The sequence below is a fragment of the Xenopus laevis genome, chromosome 4L (assembly GCF_017654675.1).
Source record: "Xenopus laevis strain J_2021 chromosome 4L, Xenopus_laevis_v10.1, whole genome shotgun sequence".
Taxonomy (NCBI): domain Eukaryota; kingdom Metazoa; phylum Chordata; class Amphibia; order Anura; family Pipidae; genus Xenopus; species Xenopus laevis.
This window is the reverse complement of record NC_054377.1, coordinates 138,912,653-138,929,799: the sequence shown is the minus strand read 5'-3', so window position 1 is coordinate 138,929,799 and position 17,147 is coordinate 138,912,653. Positions and strand designations below refer to the sequence as shown.

The 17,147-nt window shown below is 40.1% G+C and overlaps 1 protein-coding gene across 1 annotated transcript in view; it reads right to left on the bottom strand.

Annotated features, from left to right (window-relative positions):
- The window catches only part of LOC108714695 (tubulin monoglycylase TTLL3), a 34,237-nt gene that overhangs the window by 2,735 nt on the left and 14,355 nt on the right, over nt 1-17,147 (bottom strand). The window contains exons 7-14 of the mRNA XM_018259130.2: nt 14,602-14,657; nt 13,116-13,244; nt 8,886-9,000; nt 6,746-6,883; nt 4,459-4,660; nt 3,610-3,758; nt 3,192-3,435; nt 604-1,039 (exon numbers count right to left, since the gene is read on the bottom strand). Of these exons, the coding sequence (XP_018114619.1) occupies nt 604-1,039; nt 3,192-3,435; nt 3,610-3,758; nt 4,459-4,660; nt 6,746-6,883; nt 8,886-9,000; nt 13,116-13,244; nt 14,602-14,657 (1,469 nt within the window). The remainder of the gene's footprint in view (nt 1-603; nt 1,040-3,191; nt 3,436-3,609; nt 3,759-4,458; nt 4,661-6,745; nt 6,884-8,885; nt 9,001-13,115; nt 13,245-14,601; nt 14,658-17,147) is intronic.

Genomic DNA, 17,147 nt, shown 5'->3' with positions numbered 1-17,147 from the left:
TGCTGCTTTTTATTAATAATCGTTTTATTCTGGCCCTCTCTTATTCATATTCCAGTTTCAATGCCTCGTTGCTGTGGTTATTGGGACCCTGGCAACCAGCTTGCTGAAACTGCAAACTGCTGAGAGCTGCTGAATAAAAAGTTAAATAAAACAAAAACCACAAATAGTAAAAAATTAAAACAAATTGCAAAATATCTCAGAACATCACTCTCTACATCATACTAATAGTTAACTCAAAGGTGAACAACCTCTTTAAGACTGCAGCAGTCTAGTCTAGACAGAGTTGGACTGGGGGGCTCGGGCCCACCGGGGCTCCTGTCGCAGTGCCCCCCTCCACCGCCCTCCTGCTGCGCTGCCCGACCAGCGCGTGTGTTTGTATGAGTAAGCGCACATGCGTATACAAGCACATTGTGTTCACTGTGTCACGAAAAAAGGAAAAAGAAGGCAGGGTGCGGATCTGGGCTGGAGGGGCCCACAAGAGTCTGGGCCCACCGGGTTTTTTCCCGGTGTCCCGTTGGCCCAGTTCCGACCCGGAGTCTACAAGGTGGAACATCTGACGTCATTGATTTGCATTTTTTCTAATTTGTTCCTTGTTCCACCTACCTGTTTATATATGAGCTCAAATGCTCCTACGTCACAGTTCCGGTCTAATTTCCGGTCTACAACAATACGTAAGGTGTCTTCTTGGACTCCGGCGCAGAGCTTGCTGGTCACCGGTGTTGATGGCGCCATTGTGGGACTGGCATTGATCTCAATCAGCCAAGGCTGGAAATTCTCCCCAAACATGAAATCAGCACCATACAGCTCAAAACTGCTTTTCCTGTACTCCACTATATCCTGGGCACTCTGCATGGCATGGATAATGGCCGCCTTCATGCCTGGCACAATCACTGTTTCCCAGGCATGGGGTGCCCCAAGCTTTTGGAGGTGCACTTGGAACTGTTTGCTAGACCACATGTTATCTGTAGGCACCAGTGGATGACGGGTCTGGGAATTCTCAAAGTGCTTCTGTATGGAGTTGTTACATAGGTGTATGGAGCTGGAAAAACAAAACAAAAAAGGTTCAATTTTATGCACCCAATTTACATTTTGTTACAGAAATTCAACTTTGTGTTTTAAACTCTTATACCCAATATATCTGTCCTGATAAATGTGACCTACTTTACAACTGCTAATTTGTTAATACAAGTATGGGATCCGCTATCCGGAAACCCGTTATCCAGAAAGCTCAGAATTATGGAATTATAAAATTCTCTCCCTGAATCAGTGGTACAGGCTGATACATTAGATAGATTTAAGAAGGGGTTGGATGGTGTTTAGCAAGTGAGGGAATACAGGGTTATGGGAGATAGCTCATAGTACAAGTTGATCCAGGGTTGGGTTCAATTGCCATCGTGGAGTCAGGAAGGAATTTTTCCCCCTCTAAGACAAAACCAGCTTAATAGGTTAATTTAATATTTACATGATTTTCTAGTATACTTAACGTATAAAGATCCAAATTACAGAAAGATCCATTATCTGGAAAACCTCAGGTCCTGAGCATTCTGGATAGCTGGTCCCACACCTCCTATACTACCTTTGTCCAACACAGTGGGCCATTTTATGCTGGGAGCATAAGGGACTGGAATTTCTACATATAAAAAAGCAAAATGTTGCAATTTGGGCCCCCTGGCCCCCCTTACAGTGGCCTCGACTTTCTCCTGTCTGCCTCTTTCTGCCTCCATCTTCATTAAAGGAGAACTAAACCCTTAAAATGAATATGGCTTAAAATGGCTTATTTTATATACTGAACTTATTGCACGAGGCTAAAGTTTCAGCTTGTTAATAGCAGCAATGATCCAGGACTTCAAACTTGTCACAGGGGGGTCACCATCTTGGAAAGTGTCTGTGACACTCACATGCTCAGTGGGCTCTGAGCAGCTGTTGAGAAGCTAAGCTTAGGGCTCGTCACTAATTATCCAGCAGAAAATGAGCTTCCCCTGTAATATAAGCTGATGCTACAGGTTTGCTGATTATTAAATTCTGATACTAATTGCACTGGTTTCTGTGCTGCCATATAGTAATTATCTGTATTTATTACTAATCAGCCTTATAGTGTGACATTTCTATTCTATGTGTACTGTATATTGTGAGTGGGTCCCTAAGCTCAGAAAGTGGCATCAGCAAAAAACATGTGCAGTGAATCAGCAGAAAGGAAGATGGGGAGCTACTGGGGCATCTTTGGAGACACAGATCTTTACTGCTAAAGGGCTGTGGTTGCCTTGGGCTGGTAACCCAAACATAATGTATAGCATTTGTAGCTACTTCTTTAGTTGAGCTTTAGTTCTCCTTTAAACCAAACTCCATTCTACCCAGTTTACAGGGACCGTCCCTCAGGGAGGCCCAGGTGGAAAGTGGAGCCCCCTGTAGAAGAGCATACCTCCCAACATTTTGGAAATAAAAAGAGGGACTAAAAGATTTGCAGCTCGGAGCACAGCAATTTTGTGACCCCATCCATTTTTGTGGATACACCCCCTAATTACCATGTTCATTTATACAAAATTTAACAGGTTATGAAAGTTTGAACACATTTCTGTGGTTTTTATGTGTTATTACAGTTTTGCTAATGAAGGTGAATTGCCCTTAAGGGTCAGGTCACACAGGCAGATTCAGGGAGATTGGTCACCCGGGGACAAATCTCCTCTTCTTCGGGGCGACTAATCTCCCGACCTGCCTCGGGAGATTGTTAGTCACCTCGAAGAAGAGGAGATTTGTCGCCGGGTGACCAATCTCCCTGAATCTGCCTGTGTGCCCTGATCCTTAAGCTGCAAGACACAGTTTTTCCAAAAGACCTGCTTATCTTAAATTGTTACAATTGCTTCGTTGCTTATCTTCAATTGTTACAAATGTATTCAAGTGCACCTGCCACTATTCTAGGCTTTCTGCCCAAAGCCAATTAAGTTAGAAACTTTGTATCTCTTTCTGGCTGTTCAATGCAGGAGATCAATGAGAAAGTTGGGACATTTCAGTAACAATCCGGGACTGCAGGTTGAGCTGTCAAAATCGAGATTGTCTCGCAAAAACCGGGATAGTTGGGAGGTATGGAAGAGGGTCCTGCTAACTAAGCAGTATGGTGCTCCATAATTTCAGATGGTAGCCCTGGTATAATATACACTGGAAATAACAAACAAGATATTGCACCCACTACCTACGTGTCTAGGTTTTCCAAGGAGAAGACCTGCGATGAGAAGCGGACGTAACATTCCTTGTAAAACCAAATGGTTAAAGGGTTCCAGTCTGTTACCAGGAACCACTGGCGCACATCAAATTTGGTTCCAAATATAAGGAGTGGCCTCTCAATGTACTTCTGCACCACCCACTTTCCATCTTTGACAATCATTGGGTCACAGTCCACAAGCTTCAGAATCTCCTCGAGCCGATCCATGCAGATTATACCTGTGAAGATGTAATTAATGTGAAACTTAAAGAACATTCCCATGTTCTAGACAGAATTCAGCAGGCCAGTGTGATGGCATAGGGGACCTAATGTGGTCCAAACCCCTGTGCTCTTCATGAAATCCTAGGGGTGTTCTGTGACATCACATTGCCGTCTCCTTTAAGTTTTCTTACCCCTTCCTCTGGATTTGGCTCCTGGTTTTACAATCCAGATGTTCCGTTCCCCTTCAATGTCCAGCTGGGGGTTTGCTGCCTCCAGTTTATGTAGAACTTCACTGCACTGCTCTACGTAGTATTCGGAGTGCTCGATGGTGGCACCATCACTGCGACAAGATAATGAACATGTTTCTAATGGGTTACTGTCTCAGATATGAATATATGGCATAGCTGGGCTTATTTACACTGGGAAAGAGGTGCTTAAAGGGCGGTTCGCCTTTAAGTTTACTTTTAGTATGTTATAGAATGCCTAATTCTATGCAACTTTTCAATTGCTCTTCATTATTTATTTTTTATAGTTTTTGAATAATTTTCCTTCTTCTTCTGACTCTTTCTAGCTTTCAAATTGGGGTCACTGACCCGAACTCAAAAAACAAATACTCTGTAAAGCTACAAATTTTTTATTATTATTTCTACTTTTTATTAATCGGCTTTCTATTCGGGCCACTCCTATTCATATTCCAGTCTCTTACTCAAATCAATGCATGGTTGCTAGGGTCATTTGGACCCTAGCAACCAGATTGCTGGAGAGCTGCTGAATTAAAAGCTAAATAACTCAGAAATAATAAAAAATGAAAACCAATTGCAAATTGTCTCAGAATATCACACTCTACATCATACTAAAAGTGCATTTAAAGGTGAACTAGATAAATGCACTATGTATACAGATAATATACAGATAATAGTTAATGTCTCATTTACAAGTAGTTTTTTTTTAAAATAAGAGATCTAAAGTTTTATATTAAGGGGACAGATATGTGATTCACCCCTGTATATAAAGGATAGGTTCTATTTCACATGACTTACTGTATGACCTGATAGTAGCCACGCAGGAATTCTTCCCACTGAGCATCTGTCATGGCAGGAGTCGACTCTGTCTCCATGTCTATGTCATTGTGTTCCAAGCTGTTCAGGTACCTCTCACAGGCCTCGAGGGCTGTCAGAATGATCTGAACGGGGGCACTTTCTACACGCTTTCGGGCCCCCCTTTTAGCTACCGGAAAGGAATCTAAATTAGAGTGACAAGAAAACAAAATAAAGCGTGGATTAAACACAGGCAAGTGCAAAAGCAAAGTGGGATGGATATATGTTATATGCTTTTATTTACTTGTAACCCCGAACTAGGAAATAGAATATCAATAACATAGGTCCAGAAACACACTTCACAATAACCAACATCCCTTAATGCCAAAGTTTATGTCAAAGCTGAAACAGATAGGTAGTGAGTCTCTAACCTTTTAGATTGTAAGCTCTTGCGAGTAGGCCCCGCTGATCCTATTTTTTTACTCTGTAACTATTGTTTGTTAAAGGAAAACTCCCCCCCCGAACAGTTTAGGTCTCTATAAAAGATATTGCATAAAACAGCTTATATGTAAAACCCTGCTTCATGTAAATAATCCATTTTCATAATAATTTTTTTTAGTAGTATGTGCCATTGGGTAATCATAAATAGAAAATTGCCATTTAAAAAAATAAGGGCTGTCCCCTAGGATCGTACGATTCACTGTGCACACATACAAACCATACAAACTATACATGTAAGGTCACATGAGCCAATTAACAGACAGTTGTGTCTTTTGCTTCCACACTTCTTCCTGTTACAGTTAGAGCTGCAGTATTTCTGGTCAGGTGATCTCTGAGGCAGCACACAGACCATCACAAAATGGTGGTTCATGGCAAGAGATGTAAAAGGGCAATATTTACTTAAATATATATTTAATATGTCACTTAATATGATCACTTAATCAGTTGCTTAAATATTCATTTTGGTGGTAAAGTTTTAGGGATGCACCGAATCCTAATTAGAATCCTAATTTGCATATGCAAAACATTTTTGTCACAAAACAAGGAAGTAAAAAATGTTTTCCCCTTCCCACCCCAAATTTGCATATGCAAATTAAGATTCGGATTTGTTTTGGTATTCGGCTGAATCTTTTGTGAAGGATTCGGGGGTTTGGCCGAATCCAAAATAGTGGATTCGGTGCATCCCTAAAAGTTCTCCTTTAAATTATTGTAAGATCCTTGTTCCTGTGGATTGTGAAGACCCATTTAGAAGAGTTTTGTGTACTTTGCACCCTCTTCGTAATCTTGCTACCACCCTAACAAAAGAGGCATGTACAGGAATCAGGGCAGTAGAATGCAAAATATAATATGTGGTTTGTTGCAAGCTACTACATACTTGAGACTCGAGACCCGCACAGGTTTAATTGTGTGACCCTGCTGAACACACCTCAAACCTACACTTTTACCTGAAACATGGCCTGCCATAAAACTTGAAATGACAAGTAATTTGATTGGAAATCACATACTGGGAAGTTTGATGATTGTGGAAAAGGAAGCAAAGAAGTATAGTTTTTGACGACCCGTTCCTGACCCGATCCTTGTATCTGCTTTTACTAGGGATGCACCGAATCTACTATTTTGGATTTGGCCGAACCCCCAAATCCTTTGTGAAAGATTTGGCTGAATACCGAACCGAAATCAGTGAGGGGGAGGGAAAAATAGAGCTGCGCACGTAGTAGTAGTATTCGGATTCAGTTCAGCCAGGCACAAGGATTCGGCTGAATCCTGGTCGAATACTGAACCGAATCCTGGATTCGATGCATCCCTAGCCATTACCTACCCGGAACCTTCCCAAAAATCCCCCTTTTTTGCAGGTATCCAATCAATGTTTTTAAAACCCAATACCTTTTAAATGGTATTGGTTAGGGCACTATGCACACTTGATAAAGTATCAATATCAAACCAAAATATAGAGGCTTCCAAAATGATGGTCTGCCCCTCCCCCCCAAACATTATTTGAGCAGTGGCTGAGGGGGCTTAGCTTGTAGATGAGATGAACGCTCTCATTCTTGAAGTGACAATAATTTATGTACCAAATCATATCACTATTAGGCAACCTGGGAATTTATGTGCCACCCTATATATTGTTGGAACTATGGCTACATGGAAGCAATATGTTCCTGTATCTATAACCTATGACCTTATTATGAGCTAATTCCCGTATTGCCTTATCCTTAAACAGAAAAAAAATTTTTGAGTCAAAAAAGACACTTTTCTAGTTCCATTAATCTGGATAGTATCACTTACTTACCTACTGGTTGGGTACCATTGCTTGCATTCTGCTCTCTGTTGCTAGCTTTTGTTTCTCCAACCGCAGAAGGGGAACAGATATTGTTTTTATTTGCAACTCGTTTCAGAATACTTCGGGCAGCCGTATGCCAGAAATCCTCTAAATCAAGGCAAAGTGTTTGAGACATATTCTACTGCACATCATAAAATTATCCTCCAATTAAAATATAGACATGACATCACTGTGCTATCTTTAAAGGGATACTGTCATGGGAAAACACGTTTTTCCAAAATGCTCCAGCAGACTTTTGCACTGAAATCCATTTTTCAAAAGAGCAAACAGATTTTTAATATTTAGTTTTAAAATCTGACATGGTGCTAGACATATTGTCAGTTTTCCAGGTGCCCCCAGTCATGTGACTTGTGCTGATAAACTTCAGTCACTCTTTACTGCTGTACTGCAAGGATATCACCCTCCTCCCTTTCCATCAGCAGAACAATAGGAGATGACTGCCTAAAACCAATATTACAACTAAAAAAATACACTTATTGGTTCAGGAATTAAAAAAATAAAAAAATTCGAATATCGAATTTTACGTTTTTTCAACAAATTTGGCAATCCTGCGCTCGAATAAAAATCGATTTTAGCGATTGATCAAAGGATTTTTATTCCACGTGTAAAGACTTGGAAAAATGTTGTAGAAGGTCCCCATAGGCTAACATAGCACTTCGGCAGGTTTAATTTGGTGAAGTATTGAAGTCAAAGTTTTTTAAAGAGACAGTACTTTGATTATCGAATGGTCGAATATTCAAACGATTTTTACTTCGAATCGAAGTCGAAGTAAATTCAAAGTCATAGTATCCTATTCAATGGTCGAAGTATCCAAAAAATTACTTAGAATTTCAAATTTTTTTACTTCGAAAATTCCCTCGAATTCACTTAGACACTTAGTAAACCTGCCCCTAAATGTTACATGTTAGAGTGAATTATTTGAAGTGTAAACAGTGTAATTTTTAAATAATAAACTACACCATAAAAATCATGACAGATTCCCTTTAAAGGGGGGCAATATACACCTGTCTTTAACATGAGACCAATAAATAGTGGTTGTTCTGAAAATACTTTCTACATAGTCTTATAACTAAAAATACTTATAGTTTTTCCCCCAAAACAGAACAGTGAAAATTGAAAGTATTTTCATTTTATATTTGATGTCTCCTTGATTCATCACAGCAGTTGTGGGATTAGGAGGAGGAGTCAATTAATTTGCCACTCCAGGTTAAACCCACTCTATAAAGAAGTCCTCCTTATCTGTAGGTGAAGAGCAGGCTCGATTATGCAGAGCTCTCTTTAAAGGGGTTTTGTCATGAAAATGAAGTTTTTCGAAGAGCAAACAGATTTCTTTTAAATTTAATCTTGACATGGACCTAGAAAAGCTCTTAGTTTCCCAGGTGCCCTCAGTCATGTGACTTATGTTCTAATAAATTGCTATCTCTCTTTACTATTGCACTGTAAGTTGAAGTGATATCACCCCTCCCTTTCCCCCTAGTAGCTTAAAGGGCACCTGTTGGGTAAAAATGTTATCCACAACCAAAGGTGCGGGCTAATGGAGCCCGCATTCCGGTTAGGGATAACAGTTTTTTTTTAAAAAATGTCCCCTCGCCAGCACTCTGCTACCTGCACCGGGAGGGAGCTCCCAGGTGACTGCCAGGAGGACCCTTTGCAGCCCTGGTGGGCCCCCAATTTGCCAGTCCAATCCTGCCAATAGTACAAAAAAATTAATTTATTGGTTTAAGGATAACATTTTAAATGGTAGAATCAATTACTTGCAATGCACATAGTGTAATTTAGTAATAAAACAATACCATCATGATATGACAGAATTCCTTTAAACTACACAAGCTCTATTTCTTTGGCACATGATAATATAGGCGTACACTGTCCCTTTAACACTTGTTTATCGACAAGACTCGGAAGCAATTTTAAGCTCAAGAGAATAACAGATAATGATGAGGCAGCGTGTACGCGACAAATATATCTGCCCGATGTTTGTTTCCTATGAAAAACATAGAACAAATGTTTCTCTTGCTTTCATAGATAAGCCAAGACGCTAATAATAATTTCGCTAGCATCACTTTTCTACATTACTGTGACTCCCTACCAATGAACGTCTGCTTCTCATCTTCTGCCCCCAGTCTGTAGCAACGTGGGAAAAATGAATCAGGATCAGCGTCATCAAACCAGTGCAGGTTCCTTAAATTCAGGCACAACCCCACCTAACAGAAAGAAAAAGTATTAAAGGACTCATTTATGGCTGGGTTTCACAATCACCATTTTTAACCACTATGCTCATTCGTTCCCACATTCTAGTATAATTGTTTCCTGCATGGTGTTCACTACCCATAATTCACCATGTATGGGGTGGGATTGGGGCCATACATTGTACCCTCCTATTCTCAAAAACTAATGAATGAGAGGCCTATGGGGGTTTTTGAATGTAATGCCACTGCCACATACAGCACCTCTCCCAGGAACGTTTAATAACACATCAAAGCTCCAATCTTGCTAATACAATTAACACGTAACTTAATGACATCATTGTGGATTATGATAAACAGAGTATGTTGATTGGAGCAATATTCCAAAGGATATAAAGCAAAGCAAGATCCTATGTACAAGTTATTCTGAATTGAGAAAGCCAGTTGGATGACTGGTGATGGTGAAACGTCTTCAAGAAAAAACACAGCAAGTCCAGTTGATTTGACTTATTTCTATAGATATACCATGACCTGGATGAATGAGAACTTTCACAAACATACTGCAATGCTCGTAGTGTCGGACTGGCCCACTGGGATACCAGGAAAAGTCCAGGTGGGCCCAGGTGTCAGTGGGCCCTTGTGCTGTTAAATATTTGGCCTGTTTCATGGCCATTCCCTATTTCTATGGGAAAAAGAGGCTAAATTCATGGAATAATCAATTATAGTATGTAAAGAAAAGAGACTATGAGAATAGAGGTTGAGTGAGGAGAGGAAGAATAATAGTACATAGAGTGGGCCCCTGGTCTGAGGTTTTTGGGTGGGCCCCTGGTGTCCCAGTCCGACACTGAATGCAGATATTAACTACAAGTCTTCCTTGTACCTGAATCCACCTGAGTCTTAAGCAGTGGGGTAACTATAGAAGCCAACCCCACGGGCTGCTTCCTCTATAGATAGATATTCTCCACCCCACGTACTTTTTTCCTTACCTGGCCCAAGAAGGCAGGGACTGGACACATCCAGGAAGTGGGCAGGCCCGGATTTGTGGCGAGGCCGCTTGCTGAAGAGCACTGGGGACGTTCAGCTCCCCAGTGCTCCAGTGCGCCTGCGTTCCCAAAAAGGGGTGCGGGAGGCGGGCACTAGGACCGTGCGGCCCAGCACTAGAACCGCATGGCCTAGGGGCTCCCGCCAGTGAAATCCACCACTGGAGGTGGCTGGAGGGAGGATCCAGGAAGGAGATTCTGTGAGCCGGCATAACAACCAATGGCATAACAAAGCCATGCTGGGCCCTCCTGAAAAAAATCTTCAGAGGGCCCAGCATGGCGTTGTTATGCCATTGGTTTTGAGCCTGGCGTACTAACGAGAAGCAGTTTATGGATGTATCTATCGTACCCATGGGTAGGTGCTATGGCGGTAGCAATTAAAGATAAACAAAGAAACAATTGTAACTATTAAAGATGAGCAGGTCTCTTGGGGAAATTGTGACTTGCAGCTTAAAGGGCAATTCACTTTCATTAGCAAAACTGTAATAAAAGCTGATCCTAAAACTCCAATAAAAGTGTTCAAACGCTCCAAAACCTGCCAAATTTTGTAAAATGGATGTGGTTTTTAGGGGGTGAGGCCATAAAATGGCCATAATTACACAGTTAAATCGGGTTAAAAAAGACAAAAGTCCATCAAGTTCAACCCCTCCAAATGAAACCCAGTATCCATACATACACCCAGGGTCGGACTGGACTGGCAGGACACCAGTAAAAAACCCGATGGGCCCCCGGCTCTTGTGGGCCCCACAGGCCCAGATCCGCACCCTGTGTCTCTACCTTGCTGCGACCATACAGTCACGGCAAAAACTCAGTTCCCGCATGCGCGTTCACCTTTGAGTTTACTTTTAGTACGATGTAGAGACTGAGTAAGCTTCTGAGACAATTTGCAATTGGTTTTAATTTTTTATTATTTGAAGTTTTTAAATTATTTAGCTTTTTATTCAGCAGTTCTTTAGTTTGCATTCGAAGTAACCCTAGCAACCGTGCATTGATCTTAATAAGAGACTGGAATATGAATAGGAGAGGCCTAAATAGAAAGATGAGTAATAAAAAGTAAAGTTAATAATACATTTGTAGCCTTACAGAGCATTTGTTTTTTAGATGGGATCAGCGACGCCCATTTGAAAGCTGCAAAGAGTCAGAAGAAAAAGGCAAATAACTATAAAAGTATAAAAAATAAATAATTAAAACCAATTGAAAAGTTGCTTACTAAAAGTTTCCTTAAAGGTGAACAATCCCTTTAACAGTATCAGCCATCACAACTAAGGATTCTGCCTTTTTCAGCAGGATTTGTATTCGGCAGAATCCTTCTGCCCGGCCGAACCAAATCCGAATTGCATATGCAAATTAGGGTTCAGATTCGGTTCGGTATTCGGCCGAATCTTTCACAAAGGATTTGGGGGTTCGGCCAAATCCAAAACAGTGGATTCGGTGCATCCCTAATCACAACATCACCCGGCAGTACATTCCCCACCCTCACTTTCCTTAATGTAAAGAACCACCTACGTTGCTTCAAATGAAAGTTCTTTTCCTCTAGTCTGAAGGGGAGGCCTCTGGTACGGTGATCCACTTTATGGCATAGTCAAACATAAAATGTTTGTCCTTCTTTCTATTTTCTATGTTGGGAGGTATGCAACCCGTGGGTTGGTGAATTGAAAAAAATAATTGGGAAAGATGGACTTTTTATTTTTACTACTCGTCTATGAATACGCTTATTCCCTGGCAAAGTCACAAATCAACATTAACTTGAAAGATTATTTACTATAGAATCTAATTTTTAGTGGAAAAAAAAACCCTCGAATTTATAAAGATTTATTATACCCCGAGGATGGAAAAAGTCAGAACCCAAAATCCGGCATTTTAGACCTGCCGAGGTCCCTATCCTATCTGAAAGTTTCTGTGGTCTGCACTAGAATTAGCCTGAAAATCTGACTATTTTGTGCAAAAATCCGAAAAATTTATGCAAAAAAGCCCTAAAAAATTGTACGATTCTGGAAAAAACTCGTACAATCCGGGGTTTTGCTCAATTTTATTGAGTTTGTCCCCGATCTAATTAAATCATGCTTTTTAAATAATAAATAAAGTCACATCATGGATTCTAGTTTGATCTGACTTTTGTATTTTAAAAAATCCAGAAAAATCGGATTTTGAAAAATAACCCCCTTAGTGTTAATTTTATCATTGGATTGAGCTAAAATTGGTCTCTTCACACACCTTAAAAGGGTTGTTTACCTTTGAGTTAATGTTTGATGTAGAGAGTGATATTCTGAGACAATTTGTAATTGGTTTTTATTGTTACGTTATTGTTTATTGTTATTTAGCTTTTTATTCAGCAGCTCTCCAGTTTGTAATTTCAGCAATCTGGTTTTTATGGTTCAAATTCCCCTAGCAACTATGCATTGATTTGAATAAGAGACTGGAATATAAATAGGAGAGGTCTGAATAGAAAGATGAGTAATAAAAAGTAGCAATAACAATACATTTGTAGCCTTATAGAGGTTTTTGTTTTAGATGGGGTCAGTGACCCCTAATTGAAAACTGGAAAGAATCAGAAGAAGAAGGCAAATAATTCAAAAACTATAAAAATAATTCAATAAAGGAGACCAACTGAAAGTTGCTTAGAATTGCCCATTCTATAATACACTAAAATGTAACTTTTATATCACTTGTAAGTCGTCTCCTCTTCTATATAAGCCTTTATGAAACCATTAGGGATGCATCGAATCCAGGATTCGGCCTTTTTCAGCAGGTTTCAGATTCGGCCAAGTCCTCGTACCTGGCTGAGCCGAATCCTTAAAATCATGTGACTTTTTGTCACAAACCAAGGAGGTAAAAATGTTTTTATCCACGTGTGAACCCTAATTGCATATGCAAATTAGGGGTTGGATTTGGTTTGGTATTCCGCGTAATCTTTCACAAAGGATTTGGGGGTTCAGCCGAATCCAAAATAGTGGATTCGGTGAATCCGTACTAACTAAATAATGTGCTCAGTAATAAAAAGGAATGGATTGCAGCAGCCATACAAGAACATGCAATTTTCTATTGATACTGATAAAAGGATGGTTCCAGTGACCTGGTTACACAGTGGCTCACCTTGGTTGTGAATGAGCCGGCCTTGGCATAATGGTTCAACATCTGATCCTTTTTCAGGAAGTGACTGTCCACGGCATTGCTTTTTGTTGTCCAGAAAAAGTTGGGGTCTTCATTGCGTAAAAGTCTTGACTATATAAAAAATACAGCCAGGCTGAAGGTTATTTTATACAAGGTAACATCCATGCTATTCCTAGTTATTTGACTACTTATCCATTATTTGTATAACACTGGCACATTCTGTGCACCACTTTACATAGATTATTAATCGTTACAGTGGAGTTTGTGATCTAAGGTCCCTATCACAAATATTTACTATTAACCTGCCTCAATGCTTTAGAGTATGAGAACAAATTGGAATACCAATTAGAAACCCATTCAGACATTGGGAGAGTATATGAACTGCTTTCAAAATGTGCCCAGGTCAGACCAAACCTGACTACTGTACCATGATAATACAGGGACCTGTTATCCAGAATGCTCTGGATCTGGGGTTTTCCGAATAACAGATCATTCTGTAATTTTGATCTTCATACATTGTCTACTGAAAATCCTGTAAAATCCTCTGTCAAAAGAAACACCACATTTCTTTCCTTCTATTGTGTACACATGGGCTTCTGTATCAGACTTCCTGTTTTCAGCTTAAACCTCCAGGGCTAGGGCTTGAGCATGCTCAGTTTGCTCCTCTTCCCCCGCTCCCTTTTCTCCCCTCCCTCCTCCCCTCCCTGCTGTAATCTGAGCCCAGAGCTATGAGTGAGCAGGGAGAGACTCAGGCAGGAAGTGATGTCACAACAAGCTAATATGGCAGCTGCTATCTGAAACAAACAAACAGAGAGAGCTTCTAAAGTTGTTTACTTAGGCATGGCAAAGCATCCTGCAGAATAAATATGCGGGGGAATGTAATAAAAGTCGGTGACAGAAACACTATTCGCAATGCGAAAAGTTATGCCTTTGTGCAAACAAATTTTGCTTTGCGCATATTTAATATAGCTTTTGCGAACACGGAAACTGTTTAGCAACCACTTCTGACAGTGGAAGTCTGTTTGCGAATTTTATAATTTGAGCCAATGCGCAGTCAATGTAATAGTAAAAGTCGTTATGTTTTCTCCAAGAGCTTACGACACCTTCAAGCACTTCTTAAGAGTGCGCAATTACAATTCGCAATGCAATTAAAGTTTAAGGAAAAATATTGCATTGCGAGATGTGGATTTTTAGTCTTATTGCTGCGAATTGTTTTGCTCTTTGTGACTTTAATTACATTCCCCTGATAGTGTTATAGCTTATATTATTGTGGCTAATCGATTGGCAATAATCTGCTTTGGTAGCTTTCCTTCTCCTTTAAGGACATAGAAGATGAGGAAGCAGAACAGAAGGAATTGGGAAAAGGAAGCAATTGCAAAACAGAAAATCAAAATTGAAAAAAAGGACTCAAGGATGCAGCAAAATAAAAAAGAAACAATTTTCTTGAATGAAAAAGATTTGGATATACCATGAGATCACAGGTCCCATCAGGATCGTCATTGTCCTCTACATCAGTGTCCTCACCTGTGTAACAAATAAAGAGGATTATTATGCTGCGTCACTGGCTGAACAAGAAAGTTATGGACACACACAATTCTACAATGGGTTACTATACACCAACACTGGGCAAATTTGCCCATGGGCAGTTACCTATAGCAACCAATCAGTGATTAGCTTTTTAAAGCCAGCTGCAAGTAGAACAATGAATGCAGCAATCTGACTGGTTGCCATGGGTTACTGCCCATGTGCAAATTTGCCCAGTGTTGATAAATGACTCCCATTGTCTCACTTGGGATCATTAAAGACTTTGTGCAATTGTTGCCTGTAAATGTGGATGGCGGATCAAGATATTTACTTTATGATGAATTAGCTGTCACCATTTAAAAGACTTAATCCCTGGAAGTCATTATGCCAAGGTTATATTCAGTGTCAGGAGGCAGAACTAGTAGGTCAGTAATTAAAGCACAGAAGTTAACCATGTATATATTTGTTAAGAGTACAAGTGGAGCTCACCAAATCTCTTTGTCGGGGTATCCTGTGTGGGATATCCCAATTGAGTTAATCTGTAGAAATTTGTAAAGGTGTGGGACAAATCCAAGGCAGCAACTGGACTGCAAAACTTCTTTATTGGGGATAGAGGTACAAAACGGGGCAAATTTACCTTTGGTCGAATATCGAGGGTTAATTAACCCTCGATATTCGACTGCCGAATTTAAATCCTTTGACTTCGAATATCGAAGTCGAAGGATTTAGCGGAATTCATTCGATCAAACAATCGAAGGAATAATCGTTCGATTTGAAGGATTTTAATCCATTGATCGAAGGATTATCCTTCGATCTATAAAACCTTGGAAGGTCCCCATAGGCTAACATTGGCCTCGGTAGGTTTTAGGTGGCGAACTAGGGGGTCGAAGAATTTTTTAAAGAGACAGTACTTCGCCTATCGAATAGTCGAATGATTTTGAGTTCGAATCAAAGTCGAAGGTCGTAGTCGAAGGTCGAAGAAGCCCATTCGATGTTCGAAGTAGCCAAAAAAAACATTTGAAATTCGAACTATTTTTCCTCTATTCCTTCACTTGAGCTAAGTAAATGGGCCCCAACATGTTTCGGGCAGCGCCCTTTGTCAAGTGTCTTGACTTGACAAAGGGCGCTGCCCAAAACATGTTGTGTACCTCTATCCCCAATAAAGAAGTTTTGCAGTCCAGTTGCTGCCTTGGATTTGTCCCACACCTTTATGTATATATTTGTGTAGTTATGTACCTGCTTTTCTTTGATTGACATTTATTAGTATGTGTTGGTATTATCATTACAAATAATATTCTTTCTGTTATTGTTCAAGTAATCAAATAAAGCAAAGTCAGCTCTGTTGAGGTCCCTAAACAACCAGATCTTTGCCACCCAGTTTGGCACCCAGGTGGTAGACCAGTTCAGGCTGATCCAATGGTTTTATCCCTGGTCCAACAGAGACGAACCATATAAAATGCCCAATAAAATTCTCAAAATGGAATGGCCTCCCTCCTGAACTGCTCCACTGAGCTCCCCCAAAACAGTCTGACTCGCCCTACCATTTCCCATAAAGCAATGTAGCACAGTAGGATTGGTAGGCACTATTATGCATTGCTTAATGTTCCAATGTTCAACATACACAGCTGAATCTTAATAAATTGGTGCCTTAGTGTCAGCTAAGTGTCACTTTCGAGAGAAGATTAAGGGGCACATTTACTAAGGGTGAATTTTGAAGGGCTAAAACTTCAAAATTCGAGCATCGAATTGAAAAATTCGATAGTCAAAGTTTTTTTTTTGTTTAAATGTAGCTGTTTTCGATTGAATTAAAATCGTTCGATCGATCGTAGAAATCGTTTGAATTGAACAATTCGAACCGTTTAATCGATCGATCGAACGATTTAAAAAAAAAAAATTCAACTTCTAAAAACTTAGCTAAATGTTGGCTATAGGTTGTAGGAAGTCCCCATAGGCTAACATAGCGATTCGGCAGGTTTTAGGTGTCGAAGTGTCGAAATCAAAGTCTTTTTAAAGAGACAGTACTTCGATTTTCGAATATTCTAAGTATTTCCAATTCGAATCGAAGTCGAAGTTGAATTTGGCCTATTCGATGGTCGAAGTACCAAAAATGACTTCGAAATTCGAAGTTTTTAAATTCGAAAAATTCACTTCGACCCTTAGTAAATGTGCCCCTAAGTGTTATAACTGTGCCTGCCAACCACACTGCACTACTCTGCTTTTTGGGAGCAGGTAAGGAATATGGGGCTATTTTGGGTCATGCAGAGGTGACGTTCAAGAGGTTGGAGTTAGACCCCTCCAGGGGTTGTAGCTTCAGTATTTCTATCTCCATTAAGAGTATACTAAATTGAGGATTCCAACAGATTTCAGTGTTTCTTGGCCAAATCCACAATGTTGCGGCAAACCAAAAACAGAACACTTGAAGTTATGTGAATTTAAAGTGGTGGTAAACAGAATTTTGCCAAATAATGTAAATAAGGGTCTGGACACTGT